Source organism: Trachemys scripta, chromosome 6 (genome assembly GCF_013100865.1).
Source record: "Trachemys scripta elegans isolate TJP31775 chromosome 6, CAS_Tse_1.0, whole genome shotgun sequence".
Classification (NCBI taxonomy): Eukaryota; Metazoa; Chordata; order Testudines; family Emydidae; genus Trachemys; species Trachemys scripta.
Genome location: NC_048303.1, coordinates 87,822,460 through 87,848,735, shown reverse-complemented (window position 1 = coordinate 87,848,735; position 26,276 = coordinate 87,822,460). Strand labels below are relative to the sequence as shown.

Genomic DNA, 26,276 nt, shown 5'->3' with positions numbered 1-26,276 from the left:
ATCTAAGAAACGCTTCCATAGTTTTCAGACACCAATTACTGTATATCCCTATGAATATAACTGTACCAACATATTTCAAAAAGTATTAAAATGATTTTAAAAAAATCAGTTTCTTCTAATTTTTGCATATAGCTTTATAACAACCTCCTCCCACCAACTACCCTTGATAACTGTAGGGGAGGATAAGAAGTATCCTAAGTATTTATTTGAGCCAGTACGGCTATGATGGAATGTGTAAAGGAGAAAAAATACATAAAGTTTACCTGAGAGCAGGATCAGAGACATAAGATAGTGTTTGGCAATCAAAATTAGATGTCAAAGTATTGAGAAGGGGTGTGCATGATGACAGAGACCAAAAAGAGATTGGAGACTCCTATCAGACAGCTGAGGAGGATATTACACATTTCATGGAAAGACAAAACAAATGTGAGAGTAAGGGAGCTGGCAGCAGGACATGCTAGAAAATATCTTCAAAGAAAGAAGGCTCAGGTAGTTGGGACATGTACACAGTCTGGAAGATGGGAGACATGCTAAGCAAGCGCTGAATTGGATACCTGAGGGAGGAAAGAGAAAGCACGGATGGCCAAGGAAGAATTGGTAGAAGACAGTGACAGAGGATATTGAATGTGCAGGCATCAGCTGGGATGAAGTACCACAACTAGCGAGTGCCTGTAATCAGTGGAGGAGCTGGACTACCATTTGTGTCAGCAGCACAGGAGGAACTAAGGTAGGAAAGGAACGAGTGAACTTCCACTGTAGTGGTCAGCCCAGGAGCTCACAATCAGAACAGCCTGAGTATAATCAAGGAAGCTCCCTCCTCTGCCCTAGGATTGATCTATTTAAACAAAAACAGGAAGTTGAGCAAAAGAGTGGGGAATTAGAAGCCATTCAGCTTGCAAATGGGTGGTGATCTCTGTCCCAGGTTCCAGAAGACTATCCTGAGCAGGCTTGGCTCAGAGACTTTTGAGTCGAGGAGCTTGTAAATCGGGTCCTGAGGTAAGGGCTTCTGGAACTGTTTGTTACAAATTTTCCTTCCATGAGATACTTATTTTTAAATGTGTTTGTTTCTTTTGGTCCCCCTGGCCCAGAACCCTTTTTAGAGAATGTATGTTGTCCCAGTTAGGGGGAAGTTAGGTGGGGTTCACCCACAGTGCCAACCCCAGCCACAAGGTGGCATACTGGGACAAATACTAATTGAAAAAGTTACTTTAAAGTGTATGGTGATTTAAGGTAAAGTAGCGTATGCAAACTAATTATGTGCACTGAGCATGCCATACCATTTGAAATATATTTTTCTTTGCTAATGTAGTTACTTCAACTTTTATATTCTCTGCCTTAAATATAAATTCTCCCTTGTTGCATATATGGCCTGACAAGACTTGAAGATGCATGAATTCTCAATATAGATTGCATAAGGTGAAATTCAGTTCTGTGCAGAGGATCAACATGAGGCCTAAGTGAACTAACTGCCAAGACAAAGTGATATTAAAGGAATATTCAGATATTGGATCCAAACTTAGCTTTTGTAACACAAGCTTTAGAAATGTTTCCATTAAAGTGCTTGTTTTAAATAAATATTTTCTTGCAGTGTTTGGATTCCAAGCACTGTAGCAACTTTGCAAGTACATGAGAACCTGAATGTTAAATGGACTAGAAAATGGAACACAGACATGAAATTTGAGTATTTTAATTGTCCAAGATCAAAGAAATGTATAAAGTAACTAAATGCTATAACAAAATAGTACATTGCTGCCAAGATTTTCAAATGTGTGTGCCTAAACTTCAACTTTAAGAAAGCATCTCTATTCAGGAAAGGTGCTTAAGCGTGTGCTTAAAGTTAACTGTGTGCTTATGTGCTGTCCTGAATCAACACCTTATTTGCTCGCCTTTCAAATGTGTTCAACACACAGCCTCTCAGGCTACCTACAATTAGGCTTCTAACCCTTTAAGTTATCTCTTTAAATCTTGACCTTAATTTTAAAAATTCTATTTTAATCATCTAATGTAGTAACAGCATAAAGAAATTATCTTTAGTTGTTCTTACATTGATAAGTAAGATGGTAGGAGATGACAAACCCCAATAAGAATTGGTATGTCGGAATACCAGAATGTCAATTCTAAAATTTTAAAGGGACATGGTCAGGCTGTTAAAATAAGCAGAGAATGGACTCTAATCTGAAACATTTTGATTTGAATTACTTTGATTTTTTTTTATTATAAGATTTCCTGTAATTCTGAATTGGTGTATATGAAAATGAAGTTATTACTACTCTACTGTCCAGTGACAAAGAGTTAGTGATTAGGTTATTCCAAACTCTGCATTTTCACACTTTTCAATATCTGACTTGTGGTGTTTTTGTGTAGAGTTGCTTTTGAGTTCCTGGCTTTCAGACATATATTTTTTTTAAACTTTCAATATGTATTTACAATTTTAAGTTAAATGTTCAAAGGGAAAATACCGTAACACTTCAGCTTAATGACTTGTCTGTGTGTAACCCATTCCCAATCACTTGTAAATATATATCTGTAGTGAAACATGTCTAAACAACCATTCAACTAACCCAACAAAAATCAGTTGCTTAACGGATTTTTTTAAATAAAGGTGAAGTAGAACTATACTCAGTATCTTAGTCATCCTTGATCCTGAGAGAACCCTGGTAAGAATGCCTCACACTCTTGTAACAAATGTGTGTGCATGGAAAGGATAAATTCAATAATGTATAGTATTCATTAATTTGTGAGTGAATTTTAATCAATTCAGTACTTACATTACAGTTGGTTTACTTTCACCCTTCAAAGACTATTCACAAAGTGCCAGGATAATAGTGAAAGATAAACTTCAGCACCTCCTGCCTTGGTTAAGCCATAAATATTCCTTGCTTGTGTTGGGAATTCTCTTTCCACTTAATGCTTACGGTAAATTTCATTGTGAGACAGATTTCCTTTATTTTTTCATATCTTCACTGGCTATAATGTTAATGTATATGGCTGTCTGCAACCTTGAATGTTAAGAAAGTTCAAACAGAAAATTCCAGTGGTTTGGTCCAAGAGTTAGCTTAGCCCACCTGAATTACACCTTTACACCATGAGATGCAGGAGCTGGCAGAAAGAGGAAAGGTAGCTCACCTGTGTGCCTAGGTCGATGTGCACCAACAAACGTGAAAGGCAGTTCTGGAACAAGGAACAGGTATGTCACTTACTCTGCTTGTTTGTAGATATATACAGTGCAGCTTTTCCTCAGTTTTTCACTTTACAAGTTTAGCAGAGAAAATGTTCTGTCAAGATGGATGGTACATACAGAGCAATTTTCAAATGATCATAATTTAATCAAACTAGAATAATTTTTCTCAAAGCACTTATAGAGAATAGCCTGTACCAAATTTCTTGTCAAATTTCAGCTCTCTGCTATAGCTGTTTCTGCAGTAGAACTGCTAAGTGTGAAATTGAGGGAGAATTTTCTCCCTACTTCCCCCCTTGCTCCCAATCAAAATTAGGGGAGGCGTTTCTCCTCAAACTCTACCCCTTCTCCTTTATTAGATGCTAAGTCTAGAAAAACTCAGCTCGAAACTTGAAAAATTAATTGAGTGACTGGAAGCAGGGTTTAGAATGGGGAAAAAAAATATGCACCCTTAACAGGCAGTGGGAGCTACAGTGAACACACAACACTATCACTCAGTTACCCTTCCTAGAGCACCTCTCATTCACTGCAGCTATGTATAGTAGAAGAAAAGCATATTTAACAGTTGGTGCTATAAATTGCCATCCCATTGAAATGTAAATGTTATGAAAGCTAAAGGATGATATCCACATTTAACAGCTGTTTTTCCCATCCTCTTAAAATACTGTGGAGTTTTCACTCTATCAGTAAAATCTAATTGATGGGAATAACTACAAAATTTGAGGATGGAGGGAACGTAGGAGATATACTATTGATTTAGTGAAGCATTTGTTTAAATTATCAAATTTAATTGTTAAATGTACATGGATTGTTAACTAGCTGAAAGACTAAACAAACAGTCATCATAAATAGTCTTCAATAAGTGTAGTGCTACAGCAATTGGTGTTAGGTCTGGTACTTACAGTGGCAACCATTCACTGCCATTTTCACTAGTCTCGAAGTAGGAGGTTTATAACACTAATTTCAAAGTTACAATAAGTGAAGATGCATTGTAAATACCAGAATTCAGAGGGACCTCCAATGGTTACAAATATTAGAAGAAAGTAAGTTAGTATATCTGAAGAGAATAAAGAAAAAAATCTGGACACCACGACCATTAAGAGAAAAGTAACAGTGGAAGACAAATGAAATAGTAGTTAGTAATTCAACAGTACATCTGGAATATTGCACACAATTGAATACTGCAGTATTCTAGAAATGTAGATAAATTGGAAGGCGTTCATAGAATAAATATAAATAGATTAAGAGTGCTAAATATCGAACAGCTTGCCTAAATAACAAGTGAGGAATAGATGACACAAGATAAACCTAGATTCCTTGAGATGTTAATTCTTCAACCAGAGATTAATTATTCAGGGCAGTATAGAGATATACAAGTAGGAAAGAAGTCAAAGGAAAGTTTAAGCTGAACAAGGAAAATTTTGTTTTAAAATGTGGTATTTAGGAAATAATTCTGTAATTGGACGGAGATGGTCTGAATGTTGCACTAAATCCTCTTACTACTTCTGTTAGTGTGGCATAGAAGCCAGTTATACTTTACGGTCTTCCATTAAGTGGTGCAACAGCCAACTTGGTTTTATTTGAGTTTCAAGTTACAGAACACCCTTTCAGCTAGAATTGGTCAGTCTCAGCTCTTTAATGGATTCTCTAGGTATTGTTCCCAATGGAAGGGGAAAAACAACTCTATAGCATTTATATAGTGTAACATACTTTAATTACCATTGAGGTTTCTCCCTGAAGTGTTACAAAGAGGTGGTGTGAAAGTCGTCTTATAATTTTAAAGACAAAGCCTTAAAACACAGAAAGTAAAGGTTTACTAACACAGAGCAAAGGTTACTGCAGCAAAACAAAGTTCTAATTACCATAAATTTGTGAGTTTTTAGAGAAAAAACAGTAACATATACAGCTGCTTGCAGACAAAATTGCCATGTTATTGAAACTGTTTTGCTCCCTACATGCAGTACTTGATCAGGCATCACTGCAACTAACATTGAGTTCATATGTCTAAAATAAATACAGAAACACAATTTTAATCTCAGCATAGTGTACTGATCTCAGCTTTGGTACAGCCCCATTTGCAGCACACTCCTGCCACCCCCATTGAGAAGTCTCGTTTTCTTCTAGGATACTTGGCCCAAGGAAAACTGTTTGACCCCATGGGATTGGCAAGCCCTGTTCCACCTCTGTTCTTCCAGGCAGCATCCTCAACCTGACGAACATATTCACTGAAGTCATCTGACATGGGTACGTAGTCGTTATAATCATATAAACTAAACAAATCCTTCAATGTCAGCTGTCCAAGTGGTACACTGGCTCTCTGCAGCTGCTCCACTCCAGGACCTACGAATGACTGCAACTTCAAGTTCTCCAGTTCTTTGTTACTGGTGGCTTGAGCAGAATCTGTTCAAATAAAAATAAAGGTTTTTTTTTTTTTAATTCCAAAGTTATTAGGGGTAATTATAGTGTTCTTAAAGGCGGAAGGTCATGGTTAGAAGTTGCATCAAAATCATTCAGCTAATAATAAAGGAATCATTATTAAGGCTGCGAGTTTATCATGGAGATCACAGAAGTCACGGAATCCCCTGCTCAGGCAGCCCCTGGGCTAGTTGCAGCGGCCACTGCTGGGGCAGTCTCCAGCCACTGCTGCCCCACCCCAAGCAGCAGCAGGAGTTGGGGTGTGGGAGGGACCCAGGGGGTTGACACCTGGAAGGGGGTGAGGGTTCTAGGCAGCACTTAGCTGGAGCGGGGGGGGCTCCCCAGAAGCAGCAACATGTCCCTCCCTCAACTCCTGCCTCCACCCCAGGGCACTGCCCCGCAGCTCCCATTGGCAGCGGTTCCCGGCCAATGGGAGCTGCAGAGCTGGCAGCATGCGAAGCTAGGAGCTTATGGAGGGATATCGCCGCTTCCAAGAAGCCGGATAGAGAGCTTGCCAGCCCCCGCTCCCTGCAGCACCCATGGTACCCCCTCCCCGCACAGCCGTAGCACTCCCAAGATTGTCAGGGGTATAGTACAAGTCATGCCGTGAATTTTTGTTTACTGTCCGTGACCTGTCCATGATTTTTACTAAAAATACCCGTGTCTAAAACGTAGCCTTAATCATTACCTAAACACAAGACAACAAGAACAGCACTCCCACTATCCTGGCTGATAGGGTTGTTTTTATTTAACTATTGTTTTAAACAGGCTAGTTTTGTAATAAACATGTACTTAGCATAACTACAACAGTGTGGCTGCTGTAAGCGACACACTTAACAAGGCATCCTTTTTCCACAAGGACACCATGCAGTTTACATGCAGTTTTAGGTGGGAAGTCACCACCTGTGTGCTATTAATCTATAAAGAGTAATTAAGCAGCTAGGAGATACAGGCAATTTCCTAGCACAACAGTTCTCAAACTTTAGCCATCCAAGGACCCCCATTTTGATTTAAAAATTTTCATGGACCCCCAAACCCACCACTCAGCTCCAGGCCCCACCCCCACATCACCCCTTCCCAAGTCCCCACCCCTGCCACACCTCTTCCTACTCCCACTGCACCCTTCCCCCTCCTCTTCCATGCCTCTTTCCACCCCATCCCCACTCCCCCCTCTCCCTCCCAGTGCCTCCTGCACACCACTAAACAGCTGTTCCCCAGCCTACAGAAAGCTCTGGGAGGGAGGGGGAGGAGTTTCAGCTGGACTGGTGGCCCCAGACATGATTCCACCCTCTCCCCTGAGCGCTCCCCACTCCTCCTAGCACCTCCTACATGCTGCTGAATAGCTGTTCCTTGGTGTGCACGAGGCGCTGAAATGGAGGGGGAAAAAGTTGAGTTGATCAGCAGGACCCCCGGACCCCCTGGAGTACCCTCGTGGACCCCAGTTTGAGAAAAGTTATCCTAGGGATTGACTGGCTGAGAGAAGGTGATGGTCCACAGCTGTGCTCTTAACCCTATGCTTGGATCATCTATTATAGCAAAGTGTGTGTTGGGTAGTTAATTGGACTGTCTTGAACTTGCAATGCAAGTATCCCCAAAGAAGCACTGAGTCGTGGTTACAAGAATTTGTTGTACCAGAGTTTTTTTTGCAACATCTGGGATGAGGTCTTTAACAATGGTCCAACTGAGTAGGTGCCCTCCGGAACACTTTTATGACCTACAGTAGTAGCTATCCTTCAGTCCTGAGAGGACCATGGGTATCCATCCGGAGAGGTAAAGAATTTACTTAGTTGGTTTTATGGCAGCCGCAGCTGTGGCTGAAGAGACCCATTTGAGAGAGACAATCTCTGCTGCATCTGTCACATTTAAAAGTGATGTTTCGACTCTTTGGGCTCTGCCTTCTGCAAGCTCTTTTCTCCTTTGCCAAGCTGGACGGCTTCCTCTTGTAACTCCGGAGACCTTTCTTACGCTCTTGTTTCCAAAGGCTGTGGTCTTGAGTGTGATCTTGCCATTTGTCCACATCCATTTCTTCGAGCTCTCACTTGAACACATCCTTGAAACGCAATTTTGGGCGTTCTTTGGGTATTTTTCCAGATGCCAATTCGCCATAGAGGATGTTCTTTGGGTTACGCCCATCATTCATTTGGCACACATGCCCAAGCCAGCAGAGGCATCTCTGTTTGAGGAGTGTTTGCATGCTGGGTATGCTGGCCTGCTTGAGCACCTCAGTGTTGTTGACTCTGTCCCTCGAAGAAATGCCCAAGATTTGACGAAGGCAACATATCTGAAAGCTGTTGAGCCTCTTTTCCTGATGAGAGTATAAGGTCCATGTCTCACTCCCATACAAAAGTGTGCTGATAACACATGCATGATAGAACACACAGATCTTTGTGTGTTCTATCAGTTTGTTGTTTTGACATACCCTCTTGCTCAGTCTAGACCAGAGGTTCTCAAACTGGGGGGTTGGGACCCCTCAGAGGGTCACGAGGTTATTACATCGGGGGGGGGGTGTCACGAGCTGTCAGCCTCCACCCCAATCCCCACTTTGCATCCAGCATTTATAATGGTGTTAAATTAAAAACACTTTTTAAAATATATTTATCAGGGGGTCGCACTCAGAGGCTTGCTATGTGAAGGGGGTCACCGGTACAAAAGTTTGAGAACCACCAGTCTAGACATTGTTGTGGCACCTTTTCCAGTGCAGATATTGAATTCTGGTTCAAGTGAAAGGCTGACTGTGATAGTGGACCCCAGGTATGTGAACTCATTCACCACTTCAAGTTTAGAGTTGTTGATCTTGATGGAGGGTGCTTCCTCAACTCCATAATGGCACATTGTTTGTCTTTTTTAGGCTTAGGGTAAGTCTTGGCAGGCTTTGGAAAAACTGTCCATAAGGTTTTGGAGATTAGCTTCTGTGTGGCTTGTCACTGCTGCATCATCAGCAAAGAGGCGGTGTCAGATAAGGGCCTCCTGGGCCTTGGTTTTAGTTCTGAGTCTTGCAAGATTGAACAGCTTTCTATCTGATCTTGTGTGCAAGTAGATTCCCTCAGTTGTGGAGAAGAATCCACAAGCATCCTATTTGCGTTTGTCCTCCAAATCCATTCCAAACTCATTTAGTTACTCAACATTCCCTAACTGCGCTAAGCAACATGGCAGGTGCTTTAGGAGATACAGAACATACTGATACATCTATGATTGTAAGGTGTGATGAGTATAAATGTCAAAATGACTATCAAACAATGTTGTTATGTAGAAGCACTATCCTAGAGGTTTGTAAGCTTCCTACTGTGTGGACCACCTTTTCAATTCTTATTGACTACTATTCTTGATTGCATGAACCACTGTCCCTTATTTGCAGACACTACCAGTTGCTTACATAAGGTAATGTTAGGAAAGTATTTATATATTTTCAGCTAATGCTTTGGCTCTTCAATCTCTCCCTCCCATCTGCTCTGTTTCTCTCAACTGGAAAGAAGGAAGGCTAGCAGCTTAGTTACACATCAACTTTGTGCAGGCCACAATTTGGGAACTTCTGTGGGTGGCTAAAAGAACAAAGCAAGACAACCACCTGTTTCATGCAATCTATCAATGAAAAGTTTTCCTCATGTAAGTGTAAGCACAGTCAGTTTGGGGATGTCACAAGCACAACCAACCTAGACTGTAAAAGCCATTCCATGTGAAATCCCTATTTTCCCTTCCTTTGATGGTAGGCAAAATCCTTTTGTATTACAGTTTCTCTTATCTACTCTTGGGGCCCCAAATAACATTTTTCTTTAGAACTTCAGCAAAATCAATTCTGGCATTGAACTAGGAGCATGGCAGAAAAGTGCCCTTTGGGGAGGGGGGGAGGGGTTAAAGATGTTGCTTTGCCTCAAATGAACAGAGTTGTTTTTAAACTTCATCCATGTCTTGAACTTAGTCCTCTGAAGACAAGTCATTTCAACAAAATTTGTTAATTTTTATTTAAACTTGTGAGTATACCCAACCAGAACTGAGTGATATACAAAAAACTAAGTGTACTAGGTAAGACTGTCACCCCTGCTTCAGCCTCTTTCCATGGGGTAAACGGGATAGAGTGGTATTATGGGGCCCTAAAAGCTCAGTATCCCGTCAGAGGATTTCCCCAGCACAGGGACTGCATAAGACAGACATAAGTACCCCTTCCAAAGCCCTAGTGTAGGAAGCATGTCTGGGCTCTTCTAGGCAATGCTGCAGCGAAGGGAGGCTGCCATAACTTAAACAAGCCCCTACAGCTAAGTAACACCAGAGTTGCTCCAGCCCCTGAAGCATCGCCAGGAGCAGGAAAGTACAAAAGTGGCTTAGTCACCTCAGCCTGCCCACTCCACTTCTCTAGGCTGAGGGTTCTGTATTGTACCTCTCAGAGGTGCAAAATAGAACCTTATCCCCCATACTTAACACACTACTTGGGGAAGCACCATACCTATAGTTTCTCGTCAACTATAATGTCCTTCCAAGCCACTGATAATGGGCTGTTAATATGACTATTCTTCCTCAGAGGTTTTGGGAACCATGTAGAGTTTGTTAGCTTTTAAGGGTTGATCAAGACAAAAGCTCCTATGGCTGCCATGAAATTTAATGTCTCAAAGTCCACATGAACACTGAAGGATTAATGCTGTGAGCCCATGAGCACTCATGATGCAGTCTGTTCATCAAGATCAGTTCCATCTCAATCCCATTCAGAGACACTAATACTAGATGATAGTGCATCCATCCAAGTTTGGAGTGAGAAGGCATATTTTTGAGGCAAACCCTTATCTACCTAAATTTTTATCTTACAGAAGCTAGTGTGGCCTGAATGCTGATGACTTGCTGTTGAAAGCATAGCTGTGCCTCTAGCTAAGAGAGAGGTCAAAGCAGGAGACTATGAGGAAAATAAAACAGTTATAGGTGTAAGGTTCCTAGATGGCCCTAGTACATGTACTGCTGTCACCTTTTTTTAAAAAAGTACCTTTTCCTTTGATTTGATCTGTTTCTGGTGGATTATATTTCAGAACACAAGGATAAATCAAATTATCTGATTTTCCTGTACATGTCCATTTCTACCCTGCTGCTCAGATAAATAGGAAAAACATATTGAATACTTCAAATACAGCAGCATAAATTAGGTGCTTACTATCAAGAAGGAACTTTCAGATGCTTGAGGATTGCATTGACTGCCCTAAGTCTGTACAACTTTCTTACAAGGAACTGCTCTTATCGTAGTTGCAAGCCCACATTTGCAGAGCTGCTCTTTCACCCCAGTTTATTAGAAACTTCAGTATTTGCTTAAGCACTTGTTTTAATGATGCTGGTTATAGTTCAGAGTACGTAGGTGTCTTGAACGGATTTTTACAGTAACAGTTTAATGGCTAGTGTAAATAAAATATTCTTTAAGTTGCATTACTCCAAAGGAAATCTTTTCGAGCTATAATTTTGTTATTCAATCAGTATTTACAATTAATCCCTTTTACATGACAATTTTCTTTTAAAAAGATCTTTCAAAGTTAACCCAATAAAGAGAAGAGCAAGTCTAGCCTCCTCCATCCATTTAAATACCTGTATATGATCTAGTGTATACAGTAATGGGGACCTTTAGTGTTGCAGAACATCTTTTTAATTTTGTGCTGTAAATATTGATCTATTTTGTATTATATATTTTGATAAAGGAATTTTACCTAAACAAAATATACAATCCTTAATCCATATAAGTGCTTGTCTACACAAATATTTAGTTTGCAGCAAGCTACGATGTAAATCTTCCCCCTACTAGCCTGCTATAAACTAAGTGTCCATGTGGACCCTGCTGACTCTTTGAAATGAATGGCATCAGGGTCCACATGAATAGTTAGTCCGTGGCAGATTCACACCCCAGCTTGCTGTGAACTAAATGTTCATGAAGACCAGCTCTAAGTAACCAAATAATATAGCATTCAAATTTGAGGAAGCTATCATACCTGGAATAGAAAAGATGAAATGAGTAACTATACAGGGACCAAGGTCCAGTTCCTCAAAAGGACTCAAGCACCTAGCTCCAAAATTTAGGCACCACTGAGATCCTCACAACGCCTGCTCAGGTGTCACCAATTCTGGAAGTGACTGTAAAAGTCCCCATGGTTTCTGCCTCTGGATAGGTGCACATCTGTGACAATGCGGTTCTGGTGGAACCCAACTGAGAGTGCCAACTCAGGACAAATTGCTCAAATAGGGCAGTTACAGCCCAAGGCTGGGGTTTTTTCCACCTCTAAGGCAAACCAAACCAGCCAGACTAAGAGGACTTCAGTCTCACCCCACTGGCTAACTGCAAGTCTCACAAGCAATCTCCTTAGACATTCCAGTTTCCCAGTATTACCACCAGTACCACTCGTTATGGGGACAAATGGTTATGAAAACCAATACCCCAGTAAAAGAAAAAGGTTCTCCTGATCCCAAAGGACCAAGCCCCAGACCCAGGTCAATATACAAATCAGATCTTACCCACAAATCACGCTGTTGCCAATCCTTTAGAATCTAAATCTAAAGGTTTATTCATAAAAGGAAAAAGATAGAGATGAGAGTTAGAATTGGTTAAATGGAATCAATTATATACAGTAATGGCAAAGTTCTTGGTTCAGGCTTGCAGCAGCGATGGAATAAACTGCAGGTTCAAATCAAGTCTCTGGAATACATCCCCCGCTGGGATGGGTCCTCAGTCCTTTGTTCAAAGCTTCAGCTTGTAGCAAAGTTCCTCCAGAGGTGTGAAGCAGGATTGAAGACAAGATGGAGATGAGGCATCAGCCTTATATAGTCTTTTCCAGGTGTAAGAACACCTTTGTTCTTACTGTGGAAAATTACAGCAACATGGAGTCTGGAGTCCATGGGCCAGTCCCTGCATACTTTGCTGAGTTACAAGGCGTATCTGCCTTTTCTCAATGGGTCCATTGTATAGCTGATGGTCCTTAATGGGCCATCAAGCAGGCTAGGCAGAGCTAATCTCAGCTTGTCTGGGATGTCACCCAGAAGCATAGCATAAATTTGCCATACAGACAGTACAGAGCCAATATTCATAACTTCGACTACAAAAGTGATACACACATATAGACAGCATAATCATAACCAGTAAACCATAACCTTGTCCTAGACACCCCATTTGACCCCCTTTATACAAGATTTGGGTGCCACTACAGGACCTTGGTTGCAACAATGATCTATATGGTCCCAGATTATATCAATAACGTCACAACATCTCAATCTCATGCCTAAATCCCAGTGGGTTCCTTTGCCTATCTCACCTGCAGGGCCCCATCAGGTAAGTGTTCTCAAAGCACACCTAACTCTACACGCATAGTGGGGAGATCAGGGGCAAGCAGTGTAGATGTGCCTCACGCTTTAGTCCGGTGGTGAGGGCACTCACCACATCTCAGATGAGTACCCTCACCAATGGACTACTGAGCCATTCTCACTCTCTTTGGTCCAATATTTAATTATTTATACAAAATTAAATAGCTTCAATAGGAAAACTTGAGAGAGCGCCACAGCAGATTATTCCAGACCCCACTAGTCAGGGCACTCCCGTAAGAGGTGAGAAACCCCCATCCAAATCCCTCCTCTTCAGGGAGAATCAGGAACTATCACATCTGGGAGGGTGCCCTCACCACTGAGCTAAAGGTTATAAGGGAGTTGGCCTATTTCTCTCACCCTCCACCCCCAACCGTTGTGTGTGGAGTTAGATGTGCACCGCCACTGTCCTTGCGAGAAACAGATTAGGTGCCTGATATCAGAACAGGGTTTCTGGCTGTGGACCTTAAGTGCCTTCCTCTAGCTCTACCTTGGGCATCTAACGCCTTGAAAGAGGTGGTGCTTCAGACACACCCTACTCTTCAGCTCCCCACCACCACTGCTGGTTTTTGTGGATCCCATTTCCAGGTGTGTAACTCTTTCCATGCATTGTATACAGAACCTAGATGTCTAACTCCGGCAGGGCCGCCCAGAGGGGGGGACAAGTGGGGCAATTTGCCCTGGGCCCCGTGAGCCCTGGCCTGGCGGCGAACCGGGTCTTCGGCGGTGGGGGGCCCTTCAGTGCTGCTGAAGACGCGGAGCAACTGAAGGGCCCCCTGCCACCGAAATGCCCCGTGAGCCCTGGCCCGGCAGCGGTCCGGGTCTTCGGCGGCATTTCAGCAATGCGGGGGCCCTTCAGTTGCTCCGGGTCTTTGGTGGCGGGGGGCCCTTCAGTGCTGCCGAAGACGCGGAGTGACTGAAGGGCCTCCCACCGCCAAAATGCCGCCAAAGACCCGGACCGCCGCTGGGTGACTACAAGCGCCGCAGCTCCCCCGCTTTGCCCCAGGCCCCCTGAATCCTCTGGGCGGCCTTGAACTCCGGGTCTGAGGATTCCACGGGCTAGCTAAGTGCCTAAAATATTCAGCCTTGCACCACACAAGTCCCTTTGTGGATTTACACCCAAGTTCTCTCGCCACAAAACACAGTAACCCCTGTTGAAGTCCATAAGAGTTAATTACATCCTGCTGAATAAGAATGGGGCCAAATATAACTTGTTCTAGAATGTGCTACTGAAAGAAGGGATCACTTTCCAATTCTCAGCTCCACAAAGTAGTCTTCAAGTCTCTGAGTCTGATACTACTAGTCATCTCTCCCTACTCAACAGCCCTCCCCAAAAAAAAAAGCAATTTCACCCTGTTACTCTTATACCTTTCACTTCAGTTAAGTCAGCAGTGTTACATTTTTAGACAGAAAAAGGAACTTCTCTATTTGTGACATGCGGAATGCTGAAATAAGTGTGGGAAGACCACAAGACAGTGGAGTAATGTTGTTTGGTTTTTCAGCTCAGAAAGTGTATTTCATGCTCCAATAGGCACTTGGTAAAACCAGGCTGTCAGAATAATCAGTGGCCAAAGATAGCACACCCTGATTAGCACATCTGTGGCAAATATTATGGTAATAGGTTTTTTCATTGTTAAAACAATGCTTTAAATGTGGTTTGTCAATTATGTGATATACATGTACAAACTAAGTATCAGATTGATGCACACACAAAGGCATTGTTTCTAACTGATGAATAGTTATGAACTATAACAGTTTTTCTGTATGCAGGACAATCTCTTAGCTGGATTAATAATCAAAAAGCTACATTGTAAACTCTTTGTCCCTACTCCCAGTCTTTCAGTTATGTTTCTGCAGTGCCTTGCACAATGGGATTTTGATCCATGTATGGGGGTTCTGGGTACTGCTATAATACAATAAAATAAAAAAACAGGAAATAATGTGACTACAGAGACATGGCCCTAAATGTGAACTTCGTTCAACAGTTAGTTGTTAAAACTCCTAAACACTAACAATAAATTCAGTACAGGTTGACTAATCCAGAAGTCTTAGGAAGTGCTTCAGAGTCAGTTGTTATTTCTGACTTCTAATTACACAATAGGAATCATTTTAACATGACTTAAAGATTAAACACTTCCACTGTTGTTCAAGCCAAAACACCGTTTATGACACAGGTTCTCAAAATTTTTTGGTGTCCTCAGAGTGCGGCCCTCAACTATTGCTGATGGCCCCTCTGACAATTTTTCCTAAAATACTTAATGTTAGGAAAAACAAATAAATATGCACATATACACGTTCAAATCATTGTAATCTACCTATCTAGATTTTTTTTTTGCAGGCTCAATAATAAAAATAATGTACAGTAGTCTCTTCTTTATTGTACCTAAACAGCATAGAAACACATAAGGTGCTTTGAATGTTCTTGTTTCTTTTCCCTTTTTTTTTTCTTTTTTAAGACTTGCTATTGCTTCTGTGTGCTGTGAAAGGTGATACTAACCAATGTACAAATATCACTTTCCACAGCAGATTAACTCAGCCCGGGCAAGCCTGGGGACAAACTAAGCCCTGGATGGGGAGGTGGGTACTGAGGCACTAGAGGCGATGGGGCACTGAAGGAGGTGGCAGAGGGCCAGAAGTGATGGGGGGAGGGAGCTTGGGCCTAGAGGGTGTCACCATGCAGTCAGGGAACTGAGCCTGAAGTCCCATGCCAGGGACAGACCCTAGAGCCTCGTCGCTGGAACCTGCCACCAAAGGGCTGCAGCCTGACCCCACTGCCCTGGAAAGGCAGAAAGTAGGTCAACAGAAGAATTCTGTCAGCATAGCAGTGGCTATAGCAGGGCTAAGATAGGCTTCACTACATCTCCTGAGGGTGTGAATTTTTTGCCCCTTTGAGCAACAGAGTTAGGTCAACCTAAGTTGTAGGTGTACAGCAGCCCTTTGTTTCCCCAGGGTGTTGCTTGAAAGTCAGCCAACCTTCTTGGGCAGAAAGATCAGTTCTCTCTGCCCTTGCCTACGAGCAGCAGCCAAACTTATTGAGAACCGTGCCACTTTCGCCGGTGGCCGGAGCCTAGCTGTTAAATGGCCTAACAAGGTATCTCTCCCTCTTAGGTACTTGTATGGCGTCCATTAGGGTAGCACCTGAGCATACGCGGATGTTAATGACGTTACCCCGGGGCAGCCCCGTGCGCGAATGGCCGCAGTTAAGGGAGCGGGAACCGCGGACTCGCCGAGGTCCCGCACGAAGGCTGCGCGGGAGCAGGGACTGCCACGGCCCAGGTTAGTGTCTTAACCTTCGTCGCGCGTACGGGTCGGGTTCCGCTGTCCCCGGGCCAAGGGGCGCAGCAGGAGCACCAGGCTCCCCTAGAACGAGGGACAGAGACATCGTCCGTAGCCGGGCAGAGGAGAAGGGGGGAAGGGCGCCGACGTAGTTTCTCGCTTTCAAAAGACTGAAAAGCCGAGATAGCGCCTAACTCTGCCCCGTCCAATCAGCAGCCCCCGCCCAGCCCCAGCGGTACGATGGACACCTCGCCACCACCACGACGGACGCCAGCCTGGCCCGCTCCGCTCACCCCACCTCGAGCCGGGCTCCAGGGGGAGCGGGTCCCAGCGCAGTGCCCCGCTCGTGCCAGCCCCACCGTTTGCAGCCGGACGGGGGCGACAGGGGGCGCTGCCCGGTCCAGCCCCCGCGCTCCCGGTCACTCACCAGCGCCAGGCAGCGGCTCCCCCGCCTGCAGGGCCAATCGCTTCCAGCGGGACCCGCCGCAGGTGAAGATCACGGCGCGGATGAACTCCCGGCCGCACAGCTTCACCCCGTACTCGCCGCCCGGCCCGCCCCGGGGCACCGCTGCTGCATCGGGGGCGCTCTGCGCGCCCAGCTCCGCCGGCAGCCCCGCTAACAGCAGCCCCGCGCACAGCACCCGCAGCCGCAGCCTCAGCGTCAGCCCCATCCCGCCCTAACACCCGCCTGCTACACGGTTACACACCGCTTCGCCGCGCGCCTTGCTCAGCCCCGGCCCTCGTGCTGCGCGCTCGGCACTCGCTGACTCCCGCCTTATATACAGTGCCGAGCGCGGCAGGCGCCGAGTCACCCACGAGCACAGCCCAGCTCCGGGGGCGAGGGGGGGCACAGCTCGGCTAGCCACCGCCTCCCTCTGCCTGGCCGCACTGAGTTATTGGCTTGCGCTGCGTGCCCGTCGCTCCCATAATAACCCCACACCCACACTGGAGCCCCCTCCCTCCCGCCTTTGCAAAGCAGCGCTAGCACAAGCCGCTGTCCCGCCAGACCCTCGCCTTTGCACAGCTACGTCCTTTGAGATGCGTGTAGTAGGGGGCGCCCTGCTGTCCCCCTCGCCCGTAGTGCCAGCGCTACTGCTGGACCATGTTGCATCAACCAGAATTGCGTCTTGGAGCGCCTACCGCAGTGGAGCACTGTGCTCCTCCACCTCAGCCACCTTGCTGGGGCTGTAAAACTACCCCCTGCTCTTCTGAGTGTGATTGAATATAGTGCGCACGGGCACCAATGGAATGAATGTATCACACTGGTAAAGGTAGTGGGGTAGAGCGATAAAGAGCACAAGGGCCTGAGCTGATAGTAACTTGACATTGATAGGTTTCAGAGTAGCAGCCCTGTTAGTCTGTATCCACAAAAAAACCAGGAGTACTTATGGCACCTTAGAGACTAACAAATTTATTAGAGCATAAGCTTTCGTAGACTACAGCCCACTAGTCCACGAAAGCTTATGCTCTAATAAATTTGTTAGTCTCTAAGGTACCACAAGTACTCCTGTTTTTTTTGACATTGATAAACACCGAGTACCAGTGAGGTTAAAACAATACCCTCTTCCTGCAGAGCATGTTCCTTTCAGTCACATTGCTCTATAGTTACTTTTGCATCATCCACAACCACCACTGCATACAGGCATATCTTGAATAGTGCGTTGTAAAGAAGCATTGCTATATAAATCGTGTAACTTTAAATCAACTTTTACACAGCAAGCATAAGCAACACTCTTTCAATAATTTGCCATTAATTTCATTCTAGCTGGAGGCAAAGTCACATAAGTTGTTAATCACAGGCAGGAAGCTGTTCAAAACAAATCTATACACAAGAAAAGTAGCTAAAATAGTTGTATTGCAAGTTAACAAATTAGAGTAATATATTTTTTGTGTTCAAGTATTTGTAACAGAATTATATAGGCAATAGCAAAGAAGCAAAATTATGTTTATTCATGAGAAATGTAAGATACTGGTAGAGATGTTACTGGTATAGTCAGTATGTTGTTCCAGTATAAGTAATTCTTTTTAGAAGTTACTCTCATGCTTGAATTTTAAGGGAAAAAACCCTCATGTGTACTTAATGTTGGACTGCACTCCGCCAAGAAAACAGAAATAATCACTGCTACACCTCCTATCTTTCCTAGATCTGTGTATGTAGCTGTAACCATTTCCTTTCAATTGCTTATCAACCTTTATTTACATTTTTTGGGCTAAAGACAAGGTAGGTAGTGGAAAGCAGCACTGTGGCTGTCTCTTTAAGAAAGGAGCTCCATTTATAAATGCAGCTTTATTAAGATTAATCTTGGAATATAGTTAAAATATTTAAAAAAAAAATACATGGTCCCAGAAGTGTCCAGCTGCTGCAAAATAATGTCCATTTTATTAGTTTCAGCTGCTCTTTTTGGTGGAAGTATGTGTACAAAAAACATTTGCTATAACATTATTGTGCTTTCTGTAATACAATACACTATTGTGTATTGGCTCCTGGGACTTGTAACCATTAAACAGTTGTGTCTTTTCCCAGTACCATGTCATTGATGAGAGATCAGAAAGTATTAGGTAAGGTGAATATGTCCTTATAAGTTATTTGCACAATCTCCCACACAAAAAAGGTTTGTTAAACTGCTTAAAAGAAATATCCATCCACACCCATCTTTAAAAATTAGGAAACGTCCAGTTTAGATCCTTCTTTAACTGCTAACATTAATTTATCATTTTCAATCACAGACTGCACCCCATATACTCCAAAATTGTACAGAGCAGTATCCAATCATAACACAAAACCTCAGTTCTTTCTGACCTCAGCAACATGTCTGTTAGACATCTATGCACTGGGGAATTACTTTCCTGAGGGGAAAATATAATGTATGTCAGAGATAATAGGAAGAAGGGGGAAAAACGATATGAGGTAGATTTGACAAAGTAAAAATGTTTAGTAACCAGTGAAATATGGTAGTGAGATAAAAAGAAAAAATTAACATAATGCCACTGGGCAACAAGCAATAGCATGGGTAAAAGTTAGGAAAAGGTCCTGCTCACTTCCATTCACATCCTGCTCTCTCTGCCTCGTAACTATAATTGTAAATGCCTCTGCATTATAATCTATCTATCTATCTATCTATCTAACGAGGGTTTGTTTGTTTTTGCAGGCTCAATAATAAAAATAATGTATAGTTGTCTCTATTCTTTATTGGACCTAAACAGAATAGAAACACAAATAAGGTGCTTTGAACATTCTTTCCAGGGGTACATCAATTCATCAAGATATTTGCCTAGTTTTACAACCAGCTACATAAAAAGCACTAGCAAATTCAGTACAAACTAAAATTTCATGCAATGACTTATTCATACTGCTCTATATCCTATACACTGAAATGTCAGTATAATAATTATAAAAAATCAACTAGAATATGATAAAAAAGTGAGAAAGTCAGCCATTTTTCAGTCATAGTGTGCTGTGACACTTTTGTATTTTTATGTCTGATTTTGTAAGCAAGTAGTTTTTAAGTGAGGTGAAATTTGTGGGTACACAAGACAAATCAGACTCCTGAAAGGGGTACAGTTGTCTGGAAAGGTTGAGAGCCGTTGCACTAGATGATGTGATGATTAATATGTTCCTATTTGAATGTAACTGATTTTTTTACCATAATCACACCAAATTTGCAAATATGTTCTAACACTTATACCTTGACTCATGTTGTTTTGAGGGGAAGAGATTCTGAATGGCATGAGTGAAACAGAAGTGCAATGGTGTAATGTTATCTATAAGCATTTCTAAAATTCCCACTACCCCAGACTTAAGTGCCACTACAAGATTATGAATGATAAATTTTGGCCAAAATAGGACTGAAATCCTCAGCCCTACCGTCTCAGAGAGTGCCGCTAGAGTTTTCTATCACTTCATTATTTGGGATGTGCCTTCATACAGAGATGAGTTTTGCAGGATGTCTTAAGCATGGATCAAGTTGGGCTCAGCCTGATCTCTGTTAGTAATGAGTTTTGTAGCTTTGGGCATTACTGAAAGTTCTGTCCTCTACCTCTTGCCCAATTGATCTCTCTGTGTGATGCTAAATCTGACCTGTACAGGACTTACACTGCATTTTAGAATCTCAGAAAGGGTTGTTCAGGCCATACTCCAGAAGGTGACATATTGATATCCATGAAGGGAATAAAAAATTCTCACCACTCTTGAATGTATGGCTTATACCGTGGTTCTTATAATCTAGGAGTACTGCCTCCTAATTCCCTCTGCTGTAGCCACAGGTTTCTATTTCGAAATCTCCGACTCCAGGCATATGGTATGCATACGTAGGCCTCAGTGGAATACAATAGGGACCATCACTTGAAGAAATACCACTTATTTAAAGATGCACAAAGAAACAGGACAAAATAACCGAATATAAAAACCATCATCTTCCCTCTCCACCCAACTCCTTGTGTTTCACACCCACCTGTCACATCTTGCCTTCATTTATACTGTAAGCTCACTGGGGAAAGAATGGTCTTATTTTATGTTGCTACAGTATGCAGCATACTGGGGTCCCAATCCTAGCTGGGGTCTGGGTGCAAGTGTAATACAAATAATTAATAATCAAAGTGGGACGGCAAGCCCAACTAGTTTGGGTATGTTGGTTTAGGAGGTCCAGAACCTTCCATCTAAACTTTTAAAAGCACTTTATAAATATTGATTCTCACAGCCACTGTGTGAGCTGTAGTTATAGTAAGAATCGTCATCCCCATTTTACAAATGGGAAAACAGAGATACAGAGAGAATTAATCCAAGGTCACACAGAAAAAGGGAGAGCATCAAGTACCCAGATGCCATGACTATGCCCCTCCTCTAAACCCTACCCCATGCTCCCAAAGAGCATTGTCAGAACTAGAGTTGTGAGGATGGGGTAGGGAGTGATGGGGCAGGTCTGAACCAGCCAGGAGGTATTTAGAGCAGATAGTACTAAGAATTGAGTTTCTTGATGAGGGCAAGAAAGAGACATCCTGCACAGAATATCTGGCGAGGTTTTGGTAGAGTTTTAAACTTTTTTATTATCACTTACCTCCCACTTTCCCGTGAAGAGCGGCCAACCAAGTGATACTGATTCAGGAAGGATGGCTATCAGACATCACAGGAAAGAAAAATCAACAGGATTAGGATGGTAGTTCTAGTCTCAGGTTAGGTCAGGCCCCAGATAAGTATTTTCTCTCTCCCTCAAGTTCATCGCCTCACTGTCTAACAAACAAACAAAAAATCAGTCTGATATGTTGGAGCAGTCCTGCAGTTAAGACCATTTGAGTTTCAAAGTGAGAAGAGCAGCGTATTTTTGATACTGGCTTTTATTTGAGGGGAGGGGGGTAAAAAGTGGTGTCAGTTACAGTGCAAACTGCATTTTAGACTCCTTTTAGTCCCTCTCACATGCATCCCTGTGGGGCTAGACCAGGCTGCCTTCACCCCAATCTGGGCAGCATCATGCAGTTCAACCCCTCTGGGACTGAATCTCTGAAGGACAGACTCCAACCATGTTAATGTGACAGGCCAAAATAATTTTGGCACCTGTAAGTTACTGTCGCAAGTTCCTGAAGGGTATAAGTTTGCTGTGTCACAGAAACAGCATCTTCAAAACAAACCATCATTCACCTATACGTATAAAGCACATAGAGCAAAATGTAAAAATAGTAAGGGTCTCTATGCATATTTCTCCATAGCTAACCCTTAGAATTTCCTTGCAAGCTTTAGTATGTTTCATCTGGCCCAGTTACCTCCATCTCCGAATTTGGACAAGCAGACTGTCCTTCTCGCAGCATTCTCTCTTTCTGTTTCTCCCCTTCTATGTCTGTTAACACACACTGATGCTGGGCAGTCATGCTTGGCACTCCCAACCCCACCTCCTTTTTCCAGGCTCAGGGTCCTGTATCGGTTTAGTTTCTTCCTTGGAAGATGCAGATTAGCCTACCCATGCTAGCTTGAATCTAGTGTGGGTAACAATAGCAGTGAAGAGAGCACAGCATAGGCTTCAGAGCAGGGTAGTGACCAGGGACCATGCAGAGCTTGTACTAACTATGCTGAAACCTGTGCTGTGCTGTCTTCACTGCTATTGCTACCCACAGTAGCTGGATTCAAGATAGCTGCACAGTTTTTGCTGTGTTGACATATCCACTGGTTTATTAACTAGTGATACCTGTATTTCTGAACTTTGATAAAAGTTTTTATACTAAAATTTGAAGCAAATATGGCAAACTTGGATTCCTCTAACGCAGCAGCTAGAAAGAGTGGCCTGATTTACAGTTCCCATTGATGTCAGTTTGAGCTGTTGGTGCTTTAGCATGCCTGAAAATTTAGTCCATGTTTAGTACAGGTGCCTAAATACAGTTGTAGGTACTTACCTTTGAAAAAAAAAAAATGTCGCTATAGTCGATAGGCCAGTTCCTTAACCCCTGATTATAGAGGAAAGAGGTATTTTCAAACTAAGTAATAATAAAGTTAGAATTAAAGAGCGGGGATTCATGATGTTTCATACTAGGGGATAAACAAGAACTACTGAAATTAAAATATTTGCAGTAAATACATAAAATATTAAAAAGAAAAAACACTGCCTTGAAAAAAACCCTATTTTTAAATGAAATTCATTTTATTTTAAAAAGATTGTGTTCTCAAAACTAATAATTTGACATATTTTAAGTCAGCAACATGATTACAAACAAATAATTTTGTATTTTGAAATACTGAGTGGTTACAGTCTTATTTTTCTATGAAGAACTTGCTCTGAGCTCTTCTGGCTTTTTCAAGGCTTTCAAAAGTGATGGCTCCTTTTGGCATTTCTAGCAAGGTATTCTCTGTGTCAAGTATGTTCTCTGCTTCACCTTAAAAAAGAAAAAAAAGGATGAGATATAAATGCATCTTTGCACTTTTATAAGAACAAAAAAAAGTTTTCAGAGAAATTGCATATATTTTGTTTGAGGGCTTGAATACTAAAGAATATTAGATATTTACTCAAATAATGATAACTGGGGCTGGTAGTACCACTTACTTTTAAGGTTGCCCAACACTTTTCATTATAAGACCCTGTTTTCAGTTATTTAGAATTTTGCCAAATGTTTGGGCTGAAATTTTCCATGCCATGTGTCTGCCTTAGGCTAAATTTGTTTGGAAAATTTCATTCATTTCCAAGAACAAGGCTAAGGAAAAATGTTTTTTTGCCCATGTTAAAAAATTCTGGCAACTTTTTCTTTGAGAAGCTAAAGATGCCCCCATGTTTTGGAGCAAGGACATGAAATTTAGCAGATGTCCTTTGTGTCAGGGATATGCTTTTCCTATGCCCAGGAAAATTCTCCCAAATTTGGCCAAATTATAAGCCTTTGAAAAACGGCAGTTTGCACATGCTCAACAGAGATGTGCTAGAGTTTCTCAGCTAAATTTCTTTATGATTCTGTCCATATTGAACATGCTCCATCCCAGGACTGAGTAGGACTTTTCATGCAGGTATGGTTCTGTCCCACTGTGGGCCAGGCTCCAAAACAGAGAATAGGGATACTGTCTCTCCTGTACTCTCAGTTGACTCCCACCCCATCCCGACAGGCCAGGCTGAGTGGAGGAGTAAGCTGCTTGATCTGAATACAGAGGAGACAAGAGCCAGACCTGTAGTGGGGAGTAAATTGGAAAATGGAACCCGGGGGAGAAGGCACAGATCTAACTCCAGGCTGATGGCAGGGAGTAGGGAGTGAAACAGGGAGCCAATACATCACTGGGGGTAGACTGGGATGAAATAAAGAGCTGGTGGTGGGGGAGTACTGGCTGGCAAGGAGACAGACAGACAGACAAGAAGAGGAGAGAGAGAGCAGGGGATAAAAACTGGTAGCACAAGATAGGGGGATGAAGATTGGGAACCAACACAAGGAGGGCAGACTGGGATAGGATGAGGAGCTAGTGTGCGGACAAACCAGCTGCACAAGGAGAAGAGTTGGGGGGAAACAGACTGAACAAGAAGCTGGGGAGGGAGATTGGTTGGTAGGCACTGGGGACAGAAAAAGTGGGAATGTGTTCACCAAGACAGACAGACTGAACAAGAAGCTGGGAAGTGGGGTTGGGGATGGATACTGACCAATCAAGTAAAATGTGGATAGGGAGATAGAGGGGACTGTGCGAGGAGATAGGGACTGGAACAAAAAAAAGAGTCCAGAGGCTGAGAACTGGACATGCTGGGCAATGAGGCTGGGATGAGAAGCCTGAGGAGTGGTGACAGGGACAGGAGCCAGGGGTGGGAAAGAGACAGAATTTTGACTGGGACAAATTGGAAGGGACAGCGCAGAAGAATCTGTTCTTCTCCACAACTTGGAATGGATACCAGGATTCCTAAGTGTCTGCAGTCAGTAAACACAGTGAAACTCACTGGCAACATGTCCAGTCCCCCCTCTAGGGCAATTCCACATAAAGGATGATAACCTATCACTGCTTGCATTTACTAGTTAGCTCAAGTGACAGATCTCTGTGCACTAGGTCTAAAGGTTCCAATCGGGCTGATGACCCATGTGGGTGTCAATGATGCCACATGATAGAATTTCTGTTTTCAGTTTGCTTTTTTAAAAATCTAGGAAGTTACACACAAAACACTATGTAAAAAGAATATTAAGATTGCAAAATCAAGTGCTCAAAAGTTAAAAAAAAATACTAGAATTAAGGAACCTTAATTCAGCTCCCATGTGTCTAATACAGTCTTTAATTACACCATCATACTATTTTTTCCTCACAGACCGCTGCCTCATTCAGTGCACAAGATGGACAATGCTCAGTTAATGAGAAGCTATTTAATATTTTGTTTATCCTCATTGTTCAATGTGTGGCTTTAGGCCTTATTTACTGCACATTATTTACTGCTCTAAAGACAAAACTATTGATTCTGTGTAGGAGATCATGTATGACTGTGTCATAATTTATATGTACAAGGGGCCAATTTAAGGTTGAATAGGCAATCTTAATTCTATTTTTTCCCTAACTTTTGAGTGCTTGACTGTGGAACTTTAACAATGTCCTTTTAACATAGTTTTGTGTGCAATTACATATATGCTCAATGCTGTATAACATTTGAAAATAAATCTTATAGCTGAGTATTTTGTATTTTATATTTTCCATTAGAGGTTATTGCACCTGCCTCTCATCTGTGCTTAACAGAAAGTTATCTGGATTAATCATTACTTTGATTCAAGGGCTGCTTATTCTAAGGACAAGCCATATTCTGAATCCAGGTCTAAATATACACTAATAGCTCCTCATTGTCCTTTTTCTATAGTGTAGAAAAAGAGACCAACCATATGCAATGTTACTTTCAATTGTTACTTTTGATAGGCTCTATCATCAGGTATTTCTCTAGGATGCACATGATTAAGACTAACTTACTGGGGAAGTGTAATTTCACTTACATTTGTACGCAGGGTGACTGTTTTATTTCATTTCAAAACAGAAGCTGTCCATCTGTATTTACATTCCAATTAAATATTAATTATGATTTTTCTCTTGATTTTCTCAAATTTTGTATTTACTTAAGACAACCTGAATTGGCGGTGAAGGCTATTAGGATGGAATACTCTCTGCTGGGGAAGCTCAGACAGAAGGAAACAATTCTCACTTTAAGGGAGACAGAAATGAAGGAGTTGCAAAAGGGACTGGCATGGCACCAGGGCCAGCTCTAGGCACCAGCAAAACAAGCTGGTGCTTGGGGCAGCACATTTTTAGGGGCGGCATGGCCGGCGCCAGAATGCCGCCCCTAAAAATGTGCCCCGGCCGCCCTAGCTCACCTCCGCTGCTGCTGCCACGGCGCGCGAAACAGCTGATTCGCACACTACTACTCGCCCTCCCTCCCAAGCGCTCAAACCTGGGAGGGAGGGGGAGCAGCGGCGCGCGAATCAGCTGTTTCGCGCGCCGCGGCTGCTCCGGGTCTCCCCCTCCCTCCCAGGCCCTCAAACCTGGGAGGGAGGGGGAGATCCCGAGCGGCCGTTTCGCGCACCGCTGCTCCCCCTCCGTCCCAGGCTTGAGAGAACTGCACTTGATTATGGCCCGCGCCGCGGCCACTCGGAGTCTCCCCCTCCCTCCCAGGCTCTCAAACCTGGG

The 26,276-nt window shown here is 43.0% G+C and overlaps 2 protein-coding genes across 2 annotated transcripts in view; both read right to left on the bottom strand.

Moving 5' to 3' along the window:
- Positions 1–3,725: 3,725 nt before the first annotated feature.
- Positions 3,726–16,851, bottom strand: LOC117879211 (relaxin-3-like). The gene is made up of 2 exons (XM_034774239.1): positions 16,608–16,851; positions 3,726–5,578 (listed from the first exon to the last, which is right to left on the bottom strand). The coding sequence occupies exons 1-2, from the start codon at positions 16,849–16,851 to the stop codon at positions 5,214–5,216; spliced, it is 609 nt and encodes a 202-aa protein (XP_034630130.1). The 3' UTR covers positions 3,726–5,213.
- A 5,931-nt stretch (positions 16,852–22,782) lies between these two features.
- PLGRKT (plasminogen receptor with a C-terminal lysine) overlaps positions 22,783–26,276 on the bottom strand; it is a gene marked incomplete in the record, with an annotated part of 48,533 nt that continues 45,039 nt past the window's right edge. Inside the window, 1 exon segment of the mRNA XM_034774240.1 lies at positions 22,783–23,036. Within this exon segment, the coding sequence (XP_034630131.1) occupies positions 22,914–23,036 (123 nt within the window).